The sequence below is a fragment of the Pholcus phalangioides genome, unplaced genomic scaffold (assembly GCF_987345545.1).
Source record: "Pholcus phalangioides strain wild (caught in Gottingen) unplaced genomic scaffold, Ppha-v1.0 ptg000011l_1, whole genome shotgun sequence".
Taxonomy (NCBI): Eukaryota; Metazoa; Arthropoda; class Arachnida; order Araneae; family Pholcidae; genus Pholcus; species Pholcus phalangioides.
This window is the reverse complement of record NW_028301604.1, coordinates 63,941,635-63,968,757: the sequence shown is the minus strand read 5'-3', so window position 1 is coordinate 63,968,757 and position 27,123 is coordinate 63,941,635. Positions and strand designations below refer to the sequence as shown.

General features: G+C 33.8%; 2 protein-coding genes across 3 annotated transcripts in view; one reads left to right on the top strand and one right to left on the bottom strand.

Annotated features, from left to right (window-relative positions):
- Positions 1 to 9,878, top strand: part of LOC149080708 (glutamate receptor ionotropic, kainate 2-like) — a 96,117-nt gene extending 86,239 nt beyond the window's left edge. For both annotated transcript variants that reach the window (XM_089239920.1, XM_089239919.1), the window contains 2 exons: positions 4,728 to 4,999; positions 8,587 to 9,878. In XM_089239920.1, the coding sequence (XP_089096046.1) occupies positions 4,728 to 4,999; positions 8,587 to 8,733 (419 nt within the window). In that variant the 3' untranslated portion in view covers positions 8,734 to 9,878. The remainder of the gene's footprint in view (positions 1 to 4,727; positions 5,000 to 8,586) is intronic.
- Positions 5,363 to 21,237, bottom strand: LOC149080707 (uncharacterized). The gene is made up of 6 exons (XM_089239921.1): positions 20,990 to 21,237; positions 20,463 to 20,568; positions 19,664 to 19,770; positions 15,305 to 15,477; positions 10,584 to 10,855; positions 5,363 to 5,607 (listed from the first exon to the last, which is right to left on the bottom strand). The coding sequence occupies exons 1-6, from the start codon at positions 21,111 to 21,113 to the stop codon at positions 5,496 to 5,498; spliced, it is 894 nt and encodes a 297-aa protein (XP_089096047.1). The 5' UTR covers positions 21,114 to 21,237; the 3' UTR covers positions 5,363 to 5,495.
- Positions 21,238 to 27,123: the final 5,886 nt, after the last annotated feature.

Sequence of the window (27,123 nt, the reverse complement as noted above, 5' to 3'; positions counted from 1 at the left end):
TAGTTGTGATCTTGGGTATAACCGTGGCATCACAGTTGAGGGTGCTATGAATTTATGAGCAACCATAGTATTTTGCAGCATCATGCCGAGCATATCCAGAAGGGATTTATAAACAGAATTTTAGCATAAATTTGAAAGATGAGCACCCACAGGTCTAAGACTGGGATTACACTATAAAGGATCTGATAAAAGATCTTTTAAAAAACTTGAAAAAAAAAGCATCCAATCAGCCTATTGGTTACATTCGCTCGAATGTAGTGTGCGTGACATAGCTCCTAAGGCATCTGATACATCAAATACAAAATTAGGCGTCAATTCTCAAGCATAAGATCTCATCAAAAAAGAGCTATTGGTATTATACAGGGTGTTCTGTTAATGAACCAACAACTCAGAGGGTTGTTAGTAGACATCAAGAGCAACAAAAACTGCAATGGAACATGGTGTCACAAACCACACAGAGAGGGTGAAAATCGGGAAAAACGCATGCAGGCTCTAAGCCCAGAGGAGACGAAAAGTGGATCTCAATTCATGTGACTTTTTCCTATGGGGTCACCTTAAATCACTCGTTTATGTGATGCCTGTGGTCACACCAGATGATCTCATAGTGCGGATTGTCATCACTGCGGCCGACATCAAAAGCATACCTGATATCTTCAAGCGTGTCCGGGAATCGTTTTTACATTGTTGTAGACTGTGCAATGATGTCAGCGGCCGCCACTTCCCACAACTCTGGTAATATACAGAAAAATTGAATTTTCTGGATGTTATGCTAAAACTAATATTTGGAAAGAAAAGTGATTTGTCTCCTCCAGGAATCAAATCGGAGACAAATCACTTTTCTTTCCAAATATTAGTTTCTGCATAACATCCAGAAAATTCATTTTCTCTTAATAACTCCTGTAATAATTAATAAAATAAATCTTTTTATAGTTATTATTGTACTTTTTGTCATTACAGCTTGACGTCGAAACTTGCGTGCGTTTCCAACGATTTTCACCCTCTCAATGTGGTTTGGGGCACCATATTCCATTGCAAATTTTGTTCCTCTTGATGTCTGCTAACAACCCTCTGAGTTTGTCAGCCCATTAACAGAACACCCTGTATAAAGGACAGATAATATATGTCAAATAAACTGCTATCGAACTATATAATGCCGGACTATTGTAGGTGTATACTTGTATTTGCTCCATGAGCCCAAGCTCACTCAATAATTGTCCCCATCTCGACACCTATAAAAATATTGGGATTAGCGTATCCTCCCCCAGCCCAAAAATATTTTTGAGTCATTCCAATAACTTCCCACCTTTCTATATTGTACTTGATATAATTTCTAATTTGATAACGCACTAGTCAATTTTAAATCCTCTCTCTTCAAAATTGTTCCAATATACGACCCCCCAAGTAAAGACAAGCATGGAAAAAAAGAGAAAAGATGATTTCGAGTGAATAAAACATGTTTTTATCAATGCACACAAAAAATTCTCAAGGTTATGTTTGTATTTCTCCCGTTGAACTTCTGACCATAGGCGGAGATAGACTTGGAAGTCTGGGGGGAGGGGAGCACGATGGTGATGATGTCAATTCATATATACATATATATATTAGATCAGTCGACTCCACCTTTGACGATGGGGGGACAATGCCACCCCCCTCCCCGTATCTCCCCCCATGCTTCCAACGCAATATTATGTCAGAGAAATTGGACGGGTTAATACATTGTCAATCAACTGCTAGGACAAGGGGACACCAGTATCGGTTGGTAAGGGACTATTCTAGGTTGTAGTTTCGCAGGGAGTTTTTCAGTAATAGGGTTGTAAATAAATGGAATAGCTTACCTCTGGGGGTTTGAATTCTAACACAATTGACACGTTTAAAAAGAGATATGATAAACATATTGGGATTAAATTGAGAAGCTATCCATACTAAGATGAGACAACCATATTTGAGAACTCCTGTATATTCATTAACATTGGAGCCACCCACATTAACTCAACTATAAAACAAGCTTGAATATCCAATGGATCTGGCATTGCTCTTAAAATAATTTCATACTATTTTCTAACAAATGTAAATCTCAAGAAATATGAAGTTTCAATTTCACTTTTTTTCAATGCAACAATCACATTTTTATTTTCTTCTTAATTGGAAATTAATTTTCATTAATATATTTCCACTAATTTTCTTATTTTTCATTAAAATATTTATGAATTTTTTAAATGATAAATTTATTATCTAAAATCTTCACAGAATTTTCTCTTAAGAGAGAGAGAGAGAAAATTCTGTGAATGAAAATTTCTTCCAAAACATAAACAGCCCCAGTCTATCGCCACAGAGCAATTTACTATCATTTTACCTCCAAAGATGTGCCTGTGTAGTAGTATCAATTATGGAACCTAACTGGGCATTTACGGTACAGTCAACAATTGGTTTATGAATCTCCAATTTACAAACGTGTTTTACAAACTAATTTTCTGGTCCCAAACAATATACTATTCCTTTAAATGTCTTTAACATTTACGAATTTTTCATTTTATGAACTATTTTTCATGTCCATACAGGTTTGTAAAAATGAGCGTTGAGTGTATTATTATTTAAGTTCCATGCACATAAGTGCTCAGATGCTGTCATCCGTCTTCTATGTGATACATGTTCAATCAGTGGCCCAAATGTAGTACTTCGGGTTATTTGATGTGGCCTGCAAAGCCAAACATATTAAACCTGAAGGAGGTTTAATATTATGGTATTTATATCCTCAGGTTTTGGAGACCATTCTTATAGAGGGACATTGACTTGGCTGGAGGGTGCAGAGAAGAGCCACATATGCTCTTGATGGCACACGGGTCTTGAGCTATGAAGAGAAACTTGATTTTTTGAAAATGTTTACTTTGGAAGAGCACAGATATCTGGGGGATATGATTGAAGTGTTTACAATTTTCAACGAGATGGACAAAATAGACCACGAGTTATTAATACATCATCAATCAACTGCTTTGACAAGGGGACACCAGTATCGTTCAGTAAGGGAAAATTTTCAGGTTATGGTGTGTGTCGCAGGGAGTTTTTCTGTAATAGCGTTGTCAATAAATGGAATAGCTTACCTTTGGGGGTCATGAATTCTAACATAATTGACGCATTTAAAAAAAAAATGATAAACATATTGGGATAGATTGAGAAGCTATCCATACTTAGATCAGATAACCATAATTTTTTATAGGCAGTATACTTATATTTTATCATAATTATTGATTTTTTATTACTCTTATTGGGTTGCTGTATTTTTGATATAGTTTACATATATAATCAACATCTATAGTTATATATATGTCTTATACATATATATCAGAATCTTTTTTCAGCCACTTAATTGGGCATTTTGTCTGTTAAGGTATTTGTATGAAAATTGCAGACCTGACATTGATAAAAATATGACTATTCAAACTGGTGACTAATAGACGATTCCAAATTTTCTATGAGTCAAAATCCTACAGGGTGGGGTCATTTTATAAGGAAAGTTGTGGTCACTTTGACGAGTTCACCTGCCTCATGGCATGAATATTTTTGGATCATTTTATCATCTTTTCAGCTTCTGTAAAAATTAAATGAAATGTTGAAGGAAATAACAAAAACTTAATAATAATTCAGAATGAAAAAAGTTTAATGATTAAACTTTTAATAACCTCTATTTCATTCAAGGCCTTAAGCCCAGGCCTCTTTGACTCACCCTTTAAGATCCCACTGATCATTTTTTTTAATATCATTTGAAATTTTTATTATGGCTTTCAATTATAATATTTTAACAAACAAATTTCATTGTTGCTCATGAGTAGTTGACAAATTATTCAAGTGGCCTACGGCCAGTTACAAAGTCATCGAAGTGTCGCGCAGTCACCAAAAGGTTGGGCACCCTTGTTCTATGTGAATGCCCCTGCGTTACAAATGAAATAGCATATTTGTTCACAGTTTTTTAAATCTTCTCTTGTACAGAGGAAGAAAAAGTTTTATTTTCAGTAAGAACTGTATTATTAATTTAATTTCATTTTACATGAGAAAAAACTTATCCCTAACACAAAATTTTAATTGTATAGCTATTTTGGTTTAAATTTTTCATTCGGACCAATATCTTAAAATTGTATTTCACAGTGGTATCATCTTAACCCACTGCCCGGGACAGGGGGGCTCATGAAAATGAGTTCTGATTAAAATTTTCAAAAGTAAACATGTCTTGCCAGGTAAGGGCCTCAGAAAAATCACTTGGCATGGGGACCCAGAATGCTCTTGAAATAGTCGTTTCACAACATTGATATATGATACCAAGGTGCACCTGGTGTTGGGTGAAAAGTAGTTGAAACAGGTTGATTACATTAATAGCTGAAGCTTTATGGGGTGTTTGGCCATGATCTACTTGCATTTGCTTTAATGTTTTACCCACTACTAGGATGAACATCTTCATTAGTTGCATCTCTCTGTTTTTGACTCAAAGAACATAGAAGTCAACAATGGACTTATGTCACCACTTCTGAAGATGTATTACATAGCAGCAGTACAAATGTTATTAAAAAATTCAAGCCCACAGCCAAAGTGCTTGGAAAGTTTCAGTTATTCCTTAAGGGCTGATCATAAAAGCCTAAGCCAATGTATATTTTGCTTACATTTTAGGAATAAACTAATAAGAATTTTCTCAATTTGTTTTTATCATATTATATTCGATAACTTCGTTTTTTTTAAAGGATCTAAATACAGAACACCCCTTTCAAGTGGCATCCTCAAACTACAAGAAGATGGAATCCTACATATATTAAAAGAGAGATGGTGGAAACAGAAAAAAGGTGGAGGAAAATGCATGGATGATTCTAAAAAATCTTCAAGTGGTGTTACAGAGCTAGGACTTGGAAATGTTGGTGGTGTGTTTGTAGTTCTTCTAACTGGACTTGGCTTAGCAGCATTTGTAGCAATCATAGAGTTCTTTTGGAAAGCTAGAAAACTTGCAAATATAGATCGAGTAAGCATTTTTCATATGCATTTATTGATTGAAGTTTACAAATATGTACAGTGGAATTTCCATATAACAATACAGTGTCTCTATGTATAATAATTTTGTATATAGCATATACATGTTATTATTATATGTATATAACATATATGGTATTAACATATACAGGGTGTCTCAGCAGGGGCGTAGCCAGAAATTTCATTCGGGGGGGACCAAAGTGACAGAACAATGGATTTGGCCATCTTTTTCCCTTTTTTCGGTCATTTTCTCACATTTCGGGGGGGGCCAGACCCCCAAGTCCCCCCCCCCCTCGCTACGCCCTTGTGTCTCAGCACCAGGTTTAAAAACTTCTAGGAAGGGTAGGGTGCACCAAGACAACTCAGAATCACATGTAATGAAGAGTCAGAAATGCCTTCCTGACATGTTAGATGGCGTTATATGGGAGCGGTGGTTCTGGGTGTTTGGTGCATTGGCCTGCTTGATCGCCAGATCTATCATGCCTTTATTACTTCTTCCAGAGTCCCCAGACTGGAGGCATATCAAAACATAGGTGTATGACACCCCTATTGACAATATCAAGGAACTTGTTGCCTCCATTGCAGGGAAGTCCTGGACAACTTTTAAAGATTAAAAGATTTCTTTTAAAATTAGATAAATTTTCAGAAATAAGTTCAAAGCAAAAAATAAAATCAATGTTAATTGACAAAAAGAGCCATTCTTATGACCACCTTCATTGTAAAGAAGATAGAAAACTCTGTCATTTTCTTTGATAAACTCAATGAACATATACTCAAATTTTCTATCACTCATATTTCTTCACAAATTGTTCAATTCATCCATGTTGTTTTCATTTTCTTGCTTTAAAAGTTTAATATTATGGGCTGCAAACTTTAATTTTCCTCTTCTTTCTATTTTTTATGCTGTATGTATGAGGTTCTGAAAGCTCTTGCAGCAATTTTAGAATGCGACTTTTGTCAAACTCATTTTAATGCATGTTCCTTTCCACCACATATCAGCACCAATGTTTTCTGCACAGTTCCTATAACATTCAACTTTCCAGAAAGTCCTATTTTTCTTGGTATTTGGGTAGTTTTAAAAGAATTCTCTCTCATGGCATACCTCCTGCAGTTACCAAATGGTGAATAAATTCTGATCCACGCTCATGTTTGCTTAACCCTTTGTCTACTGATGGTACTTTGAAGTACAGTCAAACCTCTCTACCTCGAAACTGGCAGAACCAAAAAAATTTTTGATATAGGGAGTTTTCGAGAAATAGAGTTTTTTGCATAAGAAAAGAATACACGTCAAAAATGGCAAAAATTCCTATTAATAAAAACTAAAAATGCCACACTGTATTTTACTACATACTAATGAAATTATTGATTATATAAGTCACGCACAGAATCAATGTTCAATTGTATGTAAATACACTAAAATACGTTTCAATTTTTTTTTTCAATTCTTAAATTTTATTTACATTCCTTATTTAAAATAATCCATAGCTCAGATTGATGCATATTCATATTACTGTATTTTCATTTACTTTATATCGAGTAATTTCAAAATGATACAAAAGAGAGCTGGGGCTTTGCTTTGAAATCCCTGCTTCTATTAACACACAAGATGGTATGCTAATAAAGTATTTTGCAGTGTAATAAAGGGTTTGTGCTAAGAATATCATTCCCATACTCAGTAGCATCTTGAGGAATGGGCTCACAAGGCCAGGAAGGAGCCTTTTGTCAGTTTTCATTTTATCATTAGCTGTTTAAGAGATTTTTAAAATTTTCCTGATCGTATTATAACTGCCACAGTGGGAAATTACTAAACATTCTACAAAATGTCACCTGTTTTCAAAAAGAATATTGTTTTTTCGATCTTGTGCAATGATAAGTGCTTTCCCTCCAACACAGAGAATAATAATAAAACAAGGAAGATAAATACTTTATCTTTTCTATTATTTATACTGTACATGTATTCCTATACCACTTTGAAAGGGGAAAAATACAGTCTTTCTGCTTCTGTTATCAAACTTCGAACAAAAACTGACTCCGCCCACTGGCAGTTGATCTGACATTACTGCTGTAAGTGTTAATACACATATGAATACAATATTTTATTTGGTTTTTCATTAAAAAAAATAAAAACAGTCCCAAATAATACTTGGGGCCAGCCATTGGATTTGTTAGGACTGTTGTGATCATGTGACGCTTGACAGACAATGCCTCCTATAGACTAGTTCTCATCTAAGAAATTATATCATCTACTCGTATCAAATTCTAATTAATAAACACTTCTATTACAATAAATCTCTAGTTTATCAAGTCAAAATATGTTAAAACTTTCAAAATATTTGCTTGTAATGCAAGATATTACTTGTTTATTGAGTCAGAATTTGTTAAAAGTTTTTGCTTGTCTCGCAAAGCATTCATAAACCAAGTTACGTGTAATCCAAATTTTTTACTGTATAAAGATTGTTATTGTTGTATAAATTTTATCAATGATCATTTTATTGTATAAAGGCCAGGATTACACTATAAAATTTACATAAAAGTTCTTTTCTAAAACTTGAAAAATGAAACCAATAAATGTATCAGTTACATTCGAGCGAATGTAATCACTTATTGGTTAGTAATGTAATCGAATGTAATCACTTATTGATTATTTTCAAGTTTTGTAAAAGATCTTTTATCAAACTTTTATAGTGCAATCCCCTGGCCCAAAGATCAAAAACTTATTGTTTTAGTATGTCCAAGTTTGTAAAATTGAGAGTCAACTGTGTAGAAATATTCTTGTAACAACAAAAAAAAATTGCTCTTGGCCCAAAGGTCAAGAAGCAATTTCAATGCTTAAGTTTTTTTTTTATAACTAAATTTAGAAATTTGGAGTTTGGCTTTTTGGACTGAGATTTTGGACAAACCATTAAAATATATATATTTTCGTCCAGGGAATTTGTTAGTGTTAGCAGACATCCATGCCGGAGATGGGATTTTAACCCAGACCTGCACAGTGAGAGGCTAGCTCTTTAACCACTTGACTGCCAGGTGGCAAAATATGTTTATTATATATATTTATTTTAAAATGTTTCATTTTTCATCAACTCTACATTTCTTTTGAATAACTCGACAAATATGATAACATTAACGATATAAAGTTATTTATGATTATAAGAGTAAATTTAAACTTTGAAAAAAATAAAATTTGCATGAGTATGTCTAGAAACATTTGTTAAAGAATAAAATCTTGCTTTACTTAACATTTGACACGTTTAAAAAGAAATGCAATGAACATATTGGGATAAATCGAGAATCCATCCATACTTAGATGAGACAACCATAATTTGTTATGGGCAGTATGTTCATGTCTTATAATAATTATTGGTGCTTATTGCTCTTATTAAGTTGCTGTATTTTTTATGTAGCTTAGATATGCATTCGACATTCATATTTTTTATGGGCATTTTTTTCATCCACCTTGTTGGGCATTTTGTCTGTTGTGACTTTTGTATTTGTATATTTTTAGAAACTTGATGTTATTTAATTCAATTTTTTATTTCATGTTATTTTAGTTCTCAAAATAACTAAATTTTTTTTATACAGGAACCACTGTGCAAAGAAATGTTTAGAGAACTAAAATTTGCCTTGTCGTGCCAAAGTTCAACGAAGCCTGCTACAGGCAAAAAACAGGACAGTTGTGGAAGTGAATTCAGGGTATCAACTATACCGGGATATACAACACAGTATTGAAGACACAAAATATTTAGGAATAGCGCTCAGATAATGAAAATCAGCTTTCCAATCCTCAGAGACTCTAAGAGGCCGAATCGGAAAAGCAACTTTTCAAAAATTCTTTTTTTTCTGACTGATGACATTTTCAACAGAATCATGTGTAACTGACATTATCCAATTTTTTACTGGTTATTATGGCAAATATTTTAGCAGTCTGAACCTGCGTGAAACAAAAGAACTTCATGTTTCTAAGGTTGCAATCATTTGCAGTGCTACGAGGAACAAAACGTTTGATGTACACTATATACATCACAAACAATACAAATGCCTTTTCTTCAGTGCACAGGGAAATATTAAAATGTCTTCCCTGTACACTGTGGGTACCTTTTTATGGCAAAACAACAGAATATACAGGATATGTGATTGAAAATTTACTAGCTTAGAAACAATCAGGAAAGCTTTTAGAAAATATTAATTTAAAAAAAGAAAAATAAAGTTATAGAATCCTTTTCATATCTTAGGGCTCAATACTTTTGGCTTCATAGACATGTACAGTAAAAATAGGATTTTAATGAAATAGACACTCTTGATTCATGTGATATAATATAGCATACCCATAAGAGCGTATGCAGAAACTAGTTCACGTGAACTTCAATCAACAGCTGAAATGTTTATTCAGTATAGTTTATTTGCAATTAGAATAAAAATAGACTATCTATTGCTTCATAATTTGAAAGTCAACAAACTAAACTGATCAAAAATATAACTTATATAGTTAATAGTAATTTTTAGAAGAAGTATTCTTTAAAGTTTTTAAACAATTGGGGAAATGTCAAAGAAAAATTTTCTGATGACTATGACGAGTTTAAGATAAATTTCTTACAATGTATTCATAAGTAATCTAATAATAGAATCTACAAGCTTCCATTGCAAATATGTTTCATTTTTGAACCTGTATGATAAGAATTTAAGAATTTCCTATGACGTGAACTATGTGTCTCAATTCTTGAAACACTAAAAATTATAGCCCTTTATAATAAAAAAAAAATTCAAGTATGAAAATGATCAGAATTCCAGCAAGAAATTTTTACCGTTTTGATGGATGTGAGTCTGAAATGAATGAAACAGAACCTTTGAGTAAAATAAAGAGATTTTTATTAATATGTAGTTGTATTTTTTAATTTCAGTGGTGAATGCATTTCTTCTTGGATTAAATTTCTTCCCTGAAGGATTTTAGACAACACAAATTGGAGTTATTTATAATTTAAGTCTTCCAAAAAGCCACAAAAAAAACAACTTTTGTTTACATTTTGGAAATGGTGAAAAAAAGCAAGTTGGAGTTTAACATTTTTTATCACTTAACACAATCATTCTTAAGTATCAACCACTATTTTTTTTTCTTTTTTTTGCGGTATTTACTTGCCATCAATGACAGCTGTATTTTTTTTTATTTTAGTCCTGTGGACCTGTTCTTTCTAAAGTTATGTTAGTTAATCTAAACATTCCTTTGTAGAATAAAGAATTAAAGAAAGAAATAAAGAAAAAATAAGTATATAAAGTAAATAAGATGGCATTCACATCCAAGTATCATAATGTTCAAGTAAAATAATCAATATTCAAATCATCAACACTAACCATCACATCTAATATAACTTTTGATGTAACTTTCATAATCATGTAATTTTTCTGATTTCTACAATATAATTTGGTTACAAGCTTTAATGTTGAATAGTAATTAATAATACAACATGATATTTTACAAAGTTTATTCAATGTACAATAATATTTTTATGACATATTTTAGGTCTATAATAATAAAATTATGCTGTCAGATAATAAAATTCTAATTCATAAAAAAATAACCTTACCATATAAAAGGTATCAAAATGCTGGTATTTTTTATATATTCTTGATATTTTTTATCTTTACCCCATCTCTTCACACCGATTTCTTCTAATGGGGGGATACCGCTCACCTTAGTAATGAGCATTGCATCAAAAATAGGACACAGAATAGCTAGTAGTTCCATTTCATGAAAAACAGTACTTGCACTAATATATAATCCAAACCACATGATAATTTCACCAAGATAATTCGGGTGTCGGGAATACTTCCATAAGCCTGATGTTATGAATATATTCTGAAAAATATTAAACTTTTCAATTTTTTTGTATGAATTTTTTTTAAAAAAAACATCATGCATCAAGAATGAGTTTTTGGAATTGAAAACTTTATATGTGATTGCAGTAATATAATTTAGTAATTGCAATATTTGAACAAAAGAATACGTCATTCTGGAGAAAAATGTTCCCTCTAAGCTGAAAATTTGCAGTCACACACGGTGAAAAAGCTTTTGCACACTAAAAATTATCAAATACACCATCAGTTTAAATGGCATATTGCTGTTCTACACACAGAAAAAACAGAGCTGTAAAAAAAAAAAAAAATGAAGATGGAAAAATGAAATCAAAACACATGAGAGCAGGCTATCATACCCTATGTGGAACCTCTAGACTAGATATATGTAATATGGGTAGGCATGGAGGCATATAGTGCCCATATGATATTCTGCAGAATATCTGTCCACATTTGCAATAACTGGATCAAATTCTGAACCAGAATTGGAAATCAGATGATGTCTATAATCAGTGACAAATTCACAGAGGAGCTTAGCGAGTTTCGAGGAGTGGCAAATTTGAAGAATGAGTTTCCAAGAAAAATTAGTAGAATGAAAGAAAGGCTGCAAAATTTGTATAACCCTAAATAAATTCACCTCTGCTGAGAAAGTAAGGTACTGGGTCACGGAGTGACAAAAAGAAATGATCTAGAGAGTTTGCAAAGCACATGAGTGAGCAAAGAGCAAAAGACTGACTTGGAGAGTGTTAAAGCAGGTCTATGGCCAATAGAGTGATCTAGAGCACGTGCAACCATGTGAATGACCAAAAAAATGACATAGAGCATGTGCAAACATGTAAATAATCAAGAGAGTGGATCAGCAGGGAATCATGTTAGTGAGCAACAAAGCGAGTGACTTAGAATGTGTGCAAGTATGTGAGTGACCAAACTAATGTGCAAGCATCTGAATGACTAAAACAGTGACTTAGAGACACGGGTGTATTTTCAAGAGTGGGGAGAGACCAAGCAGGTTGTAGCACGGGGTAGCAAATTCAAGGAAAAAGTATTAAAAAAATTAGACTAGAATGGGAGAAAAGCAGCAAAACCATAAATGTGCCTCTATCTATAACCATCGCATTCCATCTTCATAAGAACTAGCTCTGAGACAAACATTTGAGACATTCAAGAAACTGTGTGAAAATGTGAGTGGGACCTCTCTCTACTAGATCCCAATTTGTTTTGATTATCAAAAAAAATTATAACCAAACTTACATGTTTTTTTTCAAAATTTCATTGGGAGATAACAACCTTGAATTTGGCCATTGAATAGAGTCTAATAGACCCCAAAAATGTATGCTGCTTGTTTAATCCTCTATGGCCCTGTATATATTTGAATATCCATGGCAAATACATGCTCTAAAAAAACCCATTATATCAATTTCTTTTCTCAATTTTTTTGGTATTTTAGAAGGTATAGATCTTTCAGCGCCATTTCAGTACAAAATACCGGTATATAAGTATGATATTGTTTTATCTAGAAAGAGTTGATTCCTTGTTGGTTTCATTTTTGAGAGCTACTTAAATTTTACACGTGCAAAGATTTATAAAATTGCACCAAATTGAGAGGAATTGGAAATAAAATTCAAAATAATAAGTACTCCACTTTGTTGAGCAGGATTTTATCTGTTTACAGACAACATTAAATCAAGGCAACCTGTATATTTTACACTTAATTAATTTTTTAGGTAATTAAAACATCCACTCTAATTAATTTAATTGCTGTGTTGATGCACTTCTTCAATCAAAAATATGCTAACACCATCAATCTGTTTTCGTCAAAAAAAAAAACTCAAAGCATTTCATGGGGGCGAACCAGGTCTGTCATCTGGCTTATGAAATAATTCAACCTTCCAGTATTCAACCGTGAGGTGGTGCTACATCAAGATCTGGCTGTATAAAACAGTGGTTCTCAACCAGAGGTTCACTGATCTCTTTAGTGGTCAGTGAAGATTTTTCAGGGAGGCGATCCATGAGCTTGGATGAGTAAACAATTAACTTATTGTTTTACAGTATTATATGCTGAATATTATTCTGTAAAGGGATTTGTGGCCTTCATCGTTATCAGCAAAAATGATAACGATTTTGTGTCCCTGCCCTGCACCTGTGTTCCCCCTGTGGAACACAAAAAGTTAAGAACTACTGGCATGAAGGAACTAACTATACAGGAGATAGTCACCATCAGTAACTATTCTCTTCAATCAACGTGAATGAAAAATTGAAAAAAAAAATAGAGGTATATGCATAATGAGGTACACACAGTTATGCACATTAGGTTGAATTAGAATCAAATTAACTTCATTTATGCTAATACTAATTGTATGTACAGGCTTATTTTCATGTGCTATTTTCAGAGAATCCCTGACAAAAACAGTGCATTAAGAACATGCTACACCAAAATAATTACAAGTACAGCAATATCCCAGAGTTATGCAATAGGTGGGAAGGCAGTGACCATGTAGGTTGAATTCCCATAAGTCAGGATACAATTTTGCACACAAAAATATATAAATACTAGTTATTGGGAACCAAAATTTGAGGAAAAAACTTTTTTCCTATGGCTGTGCTGCTATGGTATTCTTCCAGGGCTTCATAAAATTCAACTTGCCTTGTGACTGCAATCCAGTTTTTGAAAAAGACAATCTTCCATAAAATCCTGTGCAAGCAAATGTCCTGTGTAGTGAGCTCTAAATGTTTTGATAACAGGTCTATCGAAAGAAATAAGCTACTTGTTTTGGGAGAAAAAGATACACCTTTTAGCCATGGATTGAAATTTATTGAGAGTTGCAGATCAAGTGCATTGTCATTAATGAGCATCACATTAACTGAATTATTTTTGAAACTGGCAATACCATTTGACATCAGGTATGAAACTGCAACCAGTCTGCGAAAATGACTGATACCATACAAGCCTTAGAATTCCATTTCAAAATTACAACGTTTTCATCTTTAACAACTTATACTATAGCCACTCAAAAATCAGCAAAGTTTGGTTAACTATGGTATTCTGATTGACCAAACAATTTCTTGCTTCATTATCGCTTAACAATCACTACCATCTCTTCAATAATCCTGCGATTATGCTTGAATTTAAGGAATTTACATTTTTCACAGAAAATCATGTAATTCAGAATTCTTATAACTTGTGATAGCTGAAGTCAGGATATTGCTGTGCAGTGGGGTCTCGAAAGATCATGGGTCCGCATGATTCTACAAGCTGAATTTTTTAACATCCTTCTCAAGACTTTTTTTTTTTGCTAAGAAAGATACTTGTCACATTTCTGCCAAATAATGAAAGAAGTCAATTTCAGTTCAAAAGAGACTTATCAGCTCAAGTCTATACTGACTATATTTCAGCCATGTCCCTAAAATTGTGTTAGACAAAGAATAGAACCTGTAGTGATGATACCACCTGTCACTGGATGGCAGATATCTTGAAGCAATTAGAACCCTTTATACTTCTCAGGGCTCCTCTTTACTAATGCTCTGTTGAGGATGTCCCGAGCCTCATCAAAGTGTATGCATATAGCCCTTACTAATCTCTCTCTCTCTCACTCTTTCTTCAAATATCTCTTAAGAGTCTGGTTCAAACAAACTAATTGCAGGGCAATTTGTCATATGACTATAGCTTTTTCCATTCCAATAATCTGGCGCTTCTGAAATCCTGTTAAGCTTATAAAAATTCTCTTTGATTACTGTGTAAAGACATACCCAATAATCAAACATTTTCCCATCACAGGTGAACTACAGACAAATAGCCTTTGGGAGCTTTTTAATAAGGAAAAAAAAGGAAACATATTTATCTGAAGATGATGTCACTATGCTATTCATGCAAAATTTTAACAACTGCATGTTTAAGGAAACAGATATTTTCTGGATATTATGCCGAGGTGAACTCGGAAAAAAGTTATTTTTTATCTGCCGGAACTGCATGTTTAATCTTCTATAGTAGCAAACCTGTTTATCTATCAATGTCTCATCAGAATGAAATGCAACTACACACAGAGTTTTTCAACAAAAGAACAACTCTTTCTTGATGCAAAATTTATTTTTTCAATGAGTGTACTGACATGAATATATATGCACATTTCCTATAAAGTAATACCTTCTGCATGTAAAATTGATGCTTTTAAAGATTTGAAAGTATCATTTGTATTTAAAACATAAATTTGCACATAAATACTTGAAGGAAATCAAATTTTTTCTATAATCATCTCTGAAGACTCATTTTTTCTGATTAAGATTTTTTTCCAATCTTAATTTATTATAGATTTTTTTATGATAAAGATAAATCAGACAAAATGATAAATGATGAAGCTATTGTTAGAATAGTGAATAGGTTTGATCATTAACCCCTTATTGAAATTGAAACCTTATGAAAATTGAAATTTCTATGAAAAAAATGTAATATATATACTTTATTTCCTCGTCTAGCCCTGAAGACTGCTTTCTGATGGTCTGCAGTAACTTCAGTTAGAAATCCAAGACACCACAGCACATATCCTAAGATGTCTTTATTTGACAGGGGAAAGTTACCATCATCAGACATTAACATTATAGTTGGAAGGAGTGTAACAAAAACCCATGCACCTACAGTGAAAAGCAAAAATTTCAAGTCTTTCTAACAATACATATTTTAAAATTCTATACCTCATAATTTTTCTACAGATGTTCATTTGTAGGATAAAAAGCAAAATTCTTATAAGCACAGAAATTAAAGAAATCACTCAGTAATACAAGTGCAATAATTAAAATAGATGATGAACCATAGTAAAAAAAAGATTGCTGAAAGATGCCTAAAAGTCTGTCCATCAATAGAATTATTTTGTCCTAATAAATTATCATATAATATGATTCATTGTATAATATTTAATGTTAGTTAAAGTAATTAAAAAATTTTAATGAAAAAATTCAGTTCTTTAATTTCTTGTGTAATTGGTGACATAGAATCCATGACTGCTAATTTTACTATTTTTAAAAAAATGAAAAATACGGCATATATCTGCAGTGATGTATAATTCACAAGTGCTAATTTCACTAATAGAAAAAATTTCTATAATCTGTAGCAGCGATGCAAATGAATTTCATTCACCAATAATGAAATCTTAAGGAATGGAAGAGGTTGTTGGTCATGAAACAATATCAACTTTTTTACTCACACTGAATATCTTTGAAAAATTATTTTGTGATCTTTTTAAAATGTTTATTCTTATTCCAACTGCCCAGAAAGAAAAAAGCCACAAATAAATGCAGTGGTATATGATCTACTTCAAGAAATTTGGATATTAACAGGGAAAAATTCTGTAATTTTAAAAAGTACCTCCAATTCTGATTAAATATTTAATAGCTATTTATTATTATAACTTTTTTAATGACCAAACTGTAATTTATTGATTTTTACATAATTAAGTACATATACAAAGTGAATTCTGAATTTATGGCTCAAATGTGAGAGATGGTAGTACACACAAAACCCATCATTAAAAATTGAAGATTATGCAGTTGCGTATGAAGTGAGGTATTGGAAATGAAGGACAAAAGCAGTTGTTTCCAGAGTGACATTTATTGGAGATTATTACAACCAATTCAATGTCGATACTCGGGGCACAACCATGGTGTAGCATTAGGTGTACCTGCTTGTAAATAGTAAGCTTGCCATACTGGCAACTGCAATAGAAAGTCAGACTACAAAATTTTCTGTGCCCTCTAGAAATACTAAGCCGTGCTTGTGGACACAATTCTAAAATGAATATAGGTGAGTTTGGTAAGTACCTACCATTCTCAGGCCATAAATTCACAGACATCTGTGTATGCGCCATATTCCCCCAAATTAGCAAACACACCAGGGAAATTTGAGTCCCAAATTGCAAATAATTATTGAATATCTGGACTCTAAGAATCGATTGATTTGGCTGATTCGAACCTTGCCTGTTCTCTGTGTTTTGGAATACTTTTTTGTTTTACAAACTAAGTTTAGATACTTCAAACTATATACAGTGAAACTTCTCTAAGATGGCCATTCAGCGTTCCGTAAAAGTGGTCATTTGAAGTGGCAACCACCGACTAGAAGTTGTACGATGGTAAACAGGAAAAAAAGCATTGCAGGAAGCATTTCAAATAAAGGTTTTTAATGACACAAGAAAAATCCATTCAATTTATTTAAATTGCCCAAAAAAACAACAGTGCCAAGTACACTGAAGTGCCAAAAGTCATGGGATACCTCATCATATTGCTGTACTTTGCCAGGTAAAAGGAAATACCACACGATATTAAGAGGTGTCCCATGACTTGAGTGCTGAAGTACCAAAAGTCATGGTGTATATGAACGACGAATGCCCTGTTATATACGGAGAATGCAAGGTTTCAATTATAATAAAACATTTATTTAGACATGAGCAAAGGAAAGACTGACTCGAGCCTATAAAAACATCTGCCTCAAAAGGCAGAAAAGTAACATAAATAATAATTGTGAAATATTGGTGCCATCTAGTGGCAATACAGAGAAAAAGAATATATTATGAATACTATACTAGAGTTACATACTCAAACATATGGGATACCTCTTAATATCGTTTGGGACCTCCTTTTACCTGGCAAAGTGCAGCAATATTAAGAGGTACCCCATGACTTTTGGCACTTCAGTGTACGTACATCTGTATATGCAGTGAAACCTTGCTTTAATGATACTCTGTGGACCAAGATAGAATATTGTTGTAGAGGGGTTATCATTATATCAAGAGGTAAGCATTATCAGAAGTTGCAACCAAATTTATGCATTTGTTAGCATTTTATCTGGATTGGCATTGTTAGTACCACCATTAAATACATTTATAAGTATTTATTCACAATAAAAAACTATTTGTTTATTAATAAAATTCAGTTGGTTGCTTTACACTGCAAAGTGGTTTACTACACAACACTTTTGTGTCCTACACAGAAACTAGCTACATTGGTTGGCCATGGAATAAAGGTGGCCGTCTATGGAAGTTTCACTGTATTTGCTTTTGGTACCGCAAATCAGTTTCTTGAAAATGTCAGATATTGGGAATACTATTCATTCTCATAGATTACATGAATTAAATGGAAATATAAATAGGCTGGGAACTTTTTTTGTATTCCTTGTCTGTGTGCTTAAAATTAGAATAAGCAGAGTGAAAAACTAAATCCTTGCAAAGCAAAACATGATGCTGTAATAAAAAGTGTTTCTTCAATCAATATTCATATGAAAAAAGAAAAGAAATGTGCAAGATACAGTGTATCTCAATTTTGTTTTAGGTATACAATAATTAAATTAAAGCAAATAAGTAAATGCTTAATTTTTATAATCATTATTAAATTCCTGGGAAAAACACATTTGATACCGTGGAAAAATTCTATTTTATTCTGATTTGCTTATTTATTCAGTACTTAATATAAATCAATATTAGTCTTTTTAATATATTCTATGATCCTTGATAAATCTCACTTTACAGCATGGACTAGACTCCAACATTAAAAAACTGGTGTCCCCAGAGTTTTATAGCATGCCGGCTTCTGTGTGGGAACATAGGACTTAATTTTTGAAATTACATTTTTTTTCAAAATCGAGAATCTTACATTTTGCATAACTTTTAATATTCTAACATCTTTTCCATTGCAAACTTTGTTTAACAATATAACATTTGCATTTCAGGCTGATATAATAACACAAAAAACAACAAAAAATTTCACACCACGTGACAACCAGATTTAACAGTAAATAACACTGGGCATAGGATAAGAACTGAAAATTTATTTTTAAGAAATTCATTATGACCCACCCTCCAAGTCATATATGGTAAGGCCCATGGACCAAATGTGGCCCTGGGGGGTTACTTGATGTGGCCTGCCCCCCCGACAAACCCTATTTTGTGAAAATGAACTAAGCAGCACATTTATAGATCACTTAAGCATAGGCATACACAGAATTTTCTCGAGGGGGTTTTAGATTTTTTTTTCCTTCTGAGGGGGGTTTATGTTCTTTCCTGCAAAATAACACTATAATCTTGGCTCAAGGGGGGGTTAGAACCCCAAAACCCCCCTTTGCGTATGCCAATGCACCTAAGTGACCACGACAAAGTTCCAGAACAATTAAGCGATTCATGGCACATTTAGAGATCCCTTGAGTGAAATGCGGCACAGTTTTAGAGCACTTAAGTGACCCCCAGTGAAGTTGTACATCACTTAAGTTACCCACAACACATTCCCAGATTACTTAAGTGATCTGCGACATAATTACAGATTACTTGAGTGATGTGTGGCACAGCTCCAGAGCACTCAAGATGGACCGGACACATTTCCAGATCACTTGGATCTGTGAAACTTTTAGAGATCACTAAAGTGGCTCTGTAGGGGACTTATCAATAAGGAGAATGTTAGTTCAGGTGCTCACAACAAACTAGTGAAAGGTTTTTCTCATTTTTGGCGCAACGAGTAAGATGTCATTAAGAATATTTCATATTTAATAAAGGGTGGTTGATGACATAAGCATCATCCAAACCCCCTCTCATCATCACCCCCCTCCCTTGTCATCAAAAGTCAGCAAATCAGAAACACACCCCCCCCCCCCCCCCCATCGATGCTGACATAATACTTGAATGACTTCTAATCTCTGTTACATCCACCTTTGATTATAGAGGCGGCCATGTAAAAAAAATATTTAATAATAGAACTTACAGAGTAATGTGCAACGTTTCTTTTTTTATCAGATACCAATAATGTACAATCATAAATTTGAAAATACACATAGCATTAATACCTTGAGCGATCCAAAGAACAAAAAATAATAGAGCATTTTTCTTTGCTTTATTGAATCTTCTGTCATGCCCAACATCTTTTATTCTGTGGAAAAGGAATGATCCCAATCTGTGCAAAAGACAAAAGAATCACGTTTTTCTTCTGGAAAATAGAGTAAAAAACAATACAATTTTTTTGGCACACATTGAGATTTTATCAATAACATATCCTCAATAAAGATAAATTTTACATATTCTAATATGTAAAAAACAAAAGTGAAACCTCACTACAACAATACTCAATGTAACAACTTTCCTACAATATATTTTCAAATCTTCTCTAAGATTGCCTTCTCTCATTCTTATGTTAAACTCCTTCAATACAACTGTCATAAATCACTCTATAAGGGGCCGTTCAAGTATTACGTAAGCAAATTTTTAGCCATTTTTGACCCCCCCCCCCCTCGTCAGCAAAATTTTGTCATCAGCTCTGCCCCTCTGAATCCAACTCATATTTTCATAAAGGGTGGTTGATGACGTAAGCATTATCCAAACCCCCCCCCTTTCCATCAAAAGTCAGCAAATCGGAACCCACCCACCCCCCCTCGATGATGACGTAATACTTGAACGGCCCCTAATGATATATTTAAGAGATTTTAAAAACGCTGCCATCATTTTCTTCTATCTCACTTTTTTCTTCAATTGCATTCAATATATTTTTAAGCACATCGCTAGTTTTTTATATCTTTCTATCAGTTGCATACATTCGCATTTCAATTAATTTTATTACTTACACTAAAAAATGTAATAAAAGAAACAAACCTGACTGCCCATAAAATTACCAAGCCAGCATGCAATGACTGTCGGAAAGATTTTGTTTTGCACTGAGAGTAGCTAATACATATGAGGATAACAAATGTTGCCGAGCCTGAAAACAGATATAGTACTCTAAAGCCAGGTTTTCTTAAGAGTAGGTTTTCGGCGCAGCATGAAGGTTTGATGATAGGTTTTGCAACCTACGCTGATAGGTTACAAAACCTATTATCGCTGATCATTAACGCTGATAGGTTACAAAAACCTGAACCTCTTGGGGAAAACCCGGCTCTAAGAGAAATGAGATGAATATGAAAAATAACTTATGTAATTTTACAAAAAGAAGGCATAAAACTCAATTTATTATTTGACTTCATTAAACATTAAATATGTTGGTTGTTTTTTGGTTTGTTTTTTTCAATGGAAATTTAATTTTTCTATTCTTTGCCGTGTATTTTGACTGGTTTTTTTTTCAATGTTGATTCTCCTCTATCAAGGATGAAGCTATAGAACAGACACTGGAAATACTGCACTACCTGTGACGTCGTAAAACTTTTCGCTTCTTTCCCTTCGAGAAATAAGATAAACAAGAATTTGAATGAAGAAATCAGCGCAAAATAAAATATATATGATAGAATTTGAACTTATTAACTCCATCATTCCATGACAGCATAAAATTCACGAAACATCATGTTTCAAAACCTTTCTGGAATTTTTATGCTTATCGGTTTCCATGACAACGAAGTAACTCCTTGCTTTGCACAGCTTTGACCCAAAGATTGCATTTCTTGGATAAGAAGACGCGACACCGGACCACCTGGAACTGAAATGGTTTAGTACTGAAATGGTTCAGTCTTCGGCTGTGCAGGTCTGGGTTCGAATCCCAGCTGGGCAATGATCGTTTCTTTGAGTTGTTCGGAATTGGCTCTAATCTGTACGTAAACTTTGGCAGCTAAATATAACCGTAGGTTTGCAGTCACAAAATGAATTACGTAACCTTGTGAGACCAATTTTCATAAGAATTCTAAATAAATGTGCTGCCATCTGTCAGGAAAAATTATAGTCAAATATTAAACACAGGCCAGCAAAAAAAAAACAAAACACACACACACATTTTTTTTTTACATTACATTTAAAAAAAAAAATTCCTTGTTCCTTTTATTTCAAAATTTCCAACAAATTTCCTACGAGGACCGATTTTCACCAATTTTTTTCTATGAATATGGGAAATTTCTCACTAGTTACCACCACTGAAGCTGAAAACTTTGAATTCCTTCAGAATAGCTGAAACATAGAATCGCCAATTCATCTACCCTTAAAGGGTAATTCCGTAATTCCCCTTGCCGTATCTTATTGGCGAACCGTTGATCCTTGAAGAATACTTCTAATTAGAAAAAGTATCCAAATAACATGTTAGAATTCAAATACGTCATTCATGTTGCAAGGAGATGTTTCTTTATTAACAGTTACCATGAAAAGTGATGTGAAGCACCAGCTTTCGCCATATCTTCTCCGTCATTGGTGCTCTTTTGAGCATTATTTTTAGAAAAAGTTCTACTGTGTTTATTGTAATTTAATAAATAAACAAAGAACAGAAAAGGAATTTTAAAAATTTGAATTAATTTGTAAAATTTAGCGATACATGTCTGGACGTTGGGAAGCTTTTCTTTTTGAATCGATTACGATTCCTTATCTTTTCAGTTTTTAATCGCCGCAACCTCAGTAACGCACTTTTCCCAACTTTCACATCAGACGGTGCCACTATTCTGACCAATGAAACCGGCCACTACAACTCTCTTTCCCAACTATAAAGAACACAATCACTAAAAGAAAAACAGAAAAAATTCAGAGAATTTCGACGAATTATTATTGACGATATTCTTCAATGCGTGTGGGGGTGAGGGAAAAACCACAAAAACACTCATATCAATGAGAGATATATGTTTCAAAGTGGGGAAAAAAAATTTCCTGAAAAAAATAGGAATAATTCTGGAAACCAGAAAAGGAAAACAAAAAAGAAAATTTTCGAAACGTAGAAGGACGCTTGAAATGAGACAAAAAAAGTGGATGTCTTGTAACCCTATCAAAAACAAAATTAAAAAGTTATTACCCTGTCTCTCCTGAGGTCAACGAAAAAATTCCACGTTTATTAATGCATGTCAAACTTTAAACACACCTTAACAACTTATTATTCACGTACGCACTCACTGGTCAAAAGTGAAGTACATGACTAATAAATTTGAAACTGAAAGGACGTCTGGAAACAGAAATCTCTCAATTAAAATTTAAAATCTTAAAAAGCGGTAAATGAAAAATAAAATCATTCTTTTTTTTCATGAATGATTTTACATGAACAAACAGTCCTGTAAAATTTTAATTATCATGTTTGACGAAATCATGCATAGTTGCAGATTTTGATGATAGGAAATCCTACAATCATTAAACTTTCATTGGTGATCAAACACAGGTTGATCTATCCGCTGTATATACTATACACATGCAAATACGAGCTCTGACGTATCTCGATCTCTCTCTCAGAATGTCAGTTTTTCAAAAAATTCGAAAAGTGCAGAGTCGATTATGCACATAAATGAATAGTATCGGTGCAGCTCCATTGATTAAATTTTGATTTTCGGTATTGATGGTTTCTTTTTGGTATTCGCAGTTGAGGAAAGCGGGGAGGGTCACCAATATAATTCTTGTCAAAAGGGGGCAGCTCTTCAAAAAGTTTGAGAACCACTGGTTATGATTAAAAACATTTTTCAACATGAATGAAGAACATCAAAAACTAACGTCTTTCCCTTATTTATTGTTGCCCTTTCCCAATTTTCGAATTCTAATATCTCTGCGAATATTGCACTTGAAAAACGTAAAGTGTTTTTGTTGGCCTCAGAAGAGACAGGGTAACAACTTTATAATTAGGTTTTTGAGAGCAGGCTGTCCGTATAAAAAGTTAGTTTTTTTGTTTTAATAACTATACAACCCATTGCAATATGAATGACGTATCTGAGTTCTACACGTTATTTGGATAATTTTCTAATTGGAAGTATGCCTCTAGAAACAATGATTTGTTTATTTATTTCATGCATTATTGTTGGCCTTTTCAAAAGCCTATACAAGAGGACGCAGTAGATTCACACACCCGCTGTGGTGGTCGAGTGGTCATAATGACGGACTCGCATCGCGAGGATCCGGGTTCGAACCCCACCGTCGCCATAGTGGTGGTCGGCTGAAGTTGGTTTCCTGTGGTTCCCAACTTCGAGGCGCAAATGCGAGCCGATCTCCCCATTAAAAAGTCTCGCCACAGAGAGCAACAGGCCTACAACGGTTAATTATTCAATCATTACACTTCACTCGTATTTATAAAAACTGGTGGCAGATGGCAGCACTATACATAACAAGCATTACACAGAAACAAACTTTACGTCAGGTTTCACTACACGTACACACACATTCCCGCATGTACCAATTCGTTAGAGGTTCCGCAGAGGAATATGAACGAGGTACATGTATGGTTTAGTAGTAGTAGTAGATTTACACATAGATATTTAGTAACATTTGACAAGAGATCATGAGGGAGTCAACAATAGTGCAGGGCATTCGCGTACGCAAAGGGGGTTTTGGGGTTCTAACCTTCCCCACTCAAGTCGAGATTATAGTGTTATATTGCAGGAAAAAACGAAACCCCTCCCACCCCCCTTGAGAAAATTCTGCGTACGCCTATGGTGGAGGGGAGTTTGTTCCATTCAACTATGGTATTAGGGAAGAAACTATTTAAAACAGTCTGTCGAGGAAAAATTGGTTTTAATTTTTTGGGATGGTTAAGTGGGGAAGCGTAGGAAGTACGTCAGAATACTGGACGTATCGAAATTTAGAAGGTCATGAGTAATCTTATAAGATGCGGCTCGCTGCAGTGTTGGACATGTTGAACATTGTCAGAACGCGCGTTTTTCTGGCGACTGTAGGTTGGCACCAACATAAGTTCCTGGTAACTTTTAATGCTTGATTTCACCAAGAACCGACATCCGCGATACAGTCGTTAGGGGATACATATTACAAATGTTGTGGGTTCGATTCCCTCTATACCCAGTCGAATTTTTTTTCCTTCCTACCATCTTCGTTTCTTGAAGATCTTAAATTAATATTTAATTTTAATAAAATTTAATTTAATTTTAATAAAATTTAATTTTTTTTTAATCACATTTATTTTTTTAAACCGTTGCACGGGGTTGTTCACAAACATCGAACGTGGCAAGACTGAGACTATGGGGCTAGCCCCAGTGCAATAAATTATCATTTATTGATTCACTAAAAATTGCTTTCATTTTTTTTTTCTGATTTAATCCAAATGCATTTCAGCTGCATCACGTTGACAATAATAACGAAGCTGGGCCCTGCTATCATTTATTCATTCATAGGGAGCTGACCCATTCCTTTGTTATTGTTTCATAATAAAAATAGCCAAATGTCTTTTTGTTGAGAGTGTTCATTCGTAAACGTTATTTACTTGAGCGAAATCTAAGTTGCCAATCAAAACATACAATGAATAATGGTGTACGGCTTCGGACAGATGAAAGATCGGGTTTTTATCTCAGAGTCACTTTGGCTAAAGCCCTTTCAGGTATGTCTTCAGAAGCGGCGCGTGAGGTTTTGCACTCGGGCGGCAAGTGAGCTAGAGCTGCCCCTGGTGCAATGGATTTGTTGGATTTATATTTGGAGGCGGCACGACGGATTTTCCTCTTTCGGTGAATGATGTCTCTGTTAGTCCAAGGACTGTGAAGATACTTAACTGAAACTATTTTTCTAGGGACTACAGTTCCGACAATTTCATTTGTCAATAATAAGTTTGAAAGTTGTCCATAGTAGATAAATGGTTCACCAATAAAATGCGGCAAGGGGAATTATGTAATCACCCCGTATAGAGCAAGTGACCACATAACCTGTATTTTCAGTGACAATACCATATCTTTCTGATTTTGACCATCCCGATTTTTTAAGTCCGGGACGTATGTTTTTACAAAAACGTGCAGATGGTCAAAATTACGTGAAAATAGGGAATGTCCCAGAAAATATAGGACGTATAGTCACGTAGTCATAATTAGCCGTTTTTCGCACTTACGGCATTGTTTTTTGCTACAATTGGCAATTTCCTGTATTTTTCCGTATATATAACACAAAATTCTCGTATTTTTTCAAGCAAATGTCAGCCTAACTATAGGCTATGATATCCAAACATTGCATACATTTATAAAGTTTTGGGATTGTGACCAAATTTCTTCGAGTCAATACTTCGTCCAGGTAAATAACTGAAAATTGTTATGCAAAATACTGAAAAATACGAACCTTCACCAACTCTCGCAAAAAATTGGCAATTACCACTAAAATAATTAGAAAAAGGCGTTTCACATAGGCTAACCATACTTCCTCGAGCAAAATAACAGACATCGGTGATTATAGCCAAAAATGATGCTAAAGGTAAGAAAAGTTGCCAACTATTGCTAAAATCACTGAAAAATCGCCAGTGGCGGGAAATGAAACACTACTACAAATTTCCGTGAATTAAAGTGAATTCGAAGAAATAAAGTGTTTAAAAACATGACATATAGGTGGAATGAATATTATTATTTACATTTGTAATTATATCATAATTATCAAATTATTTACCATGATTATGATGAGTTAAAAATAATTTCAATCCTTGATTTCAATAAAGAATAACTAGGCTTTGTTAAGAATACGTGAAAACAGGACATCTTTACAAAAAGTTGGGATGGCCAAAATTAGGTGAAAATACGGAGACATGCGAGATATACCAATACCTTCTAGAGCAGATACCTTCTGCTCTGGAAGGTATTGGATATACCCCAGAAAATACCCCGGGACATGCGAAACGTATTGTCACTCTAGTTCGATGGTAAATGAAAGGTTAATGCAAATCTGCAGCTACTTCATGAAAAAAATTTTGAACGTGTGACAAATATGTGAGATCAATATTTTCACTTTAATTACCATAATAAAGTGTTGAGAATTGTCATCATCTATCCACAATTTCAGTATAATCTTTAAATCAAAGTCAACTTCTTGCAATTAAAGAGAAAAAACCGAATCAACAATATAAAAAATCGAGACCATTAAAAATACTGCACTGTCAAAATTTGAGTCACACGTAGGCTGACCATATTTGTCCGAGGAAAATACGGGAAATTGTGCTTCGAAATACAGAAAAATAGGGACATTGCCAATTATCGCCAAAAATGATTCTAAAAGTAAGAAAAGTCGCCAACTCATACTACACTCACAGAGAAACCACCAATCGCGGGAAATGAAGCTCCATTTCAAATTGCAGTGAATTAAAAAAAACATATGTGTGAGATCAATATACTTGTTTGTAGTCGTAATCATCGTAATGTAATTTCTAACTGGGAAAGATAATTTCAATCGTTGATTTGAAGAATAAAATATCTAGTTAGCTTCGTTGGAAATGCATGGAAAACCAAGACATTTTGGTACAAAAGTCAGGACAGCGAAATAAACAGAAAAAAACGGGACTGTCCCGGGAAATACGGGATAATCATAAGTTATCGTGATCATTTGCAGGGCCACAACTAGAAACGAAAGTTTACTCTGTCAGCCGGGACCAATGTCCATTTTGGCTCCTCTCTCTCGGTAG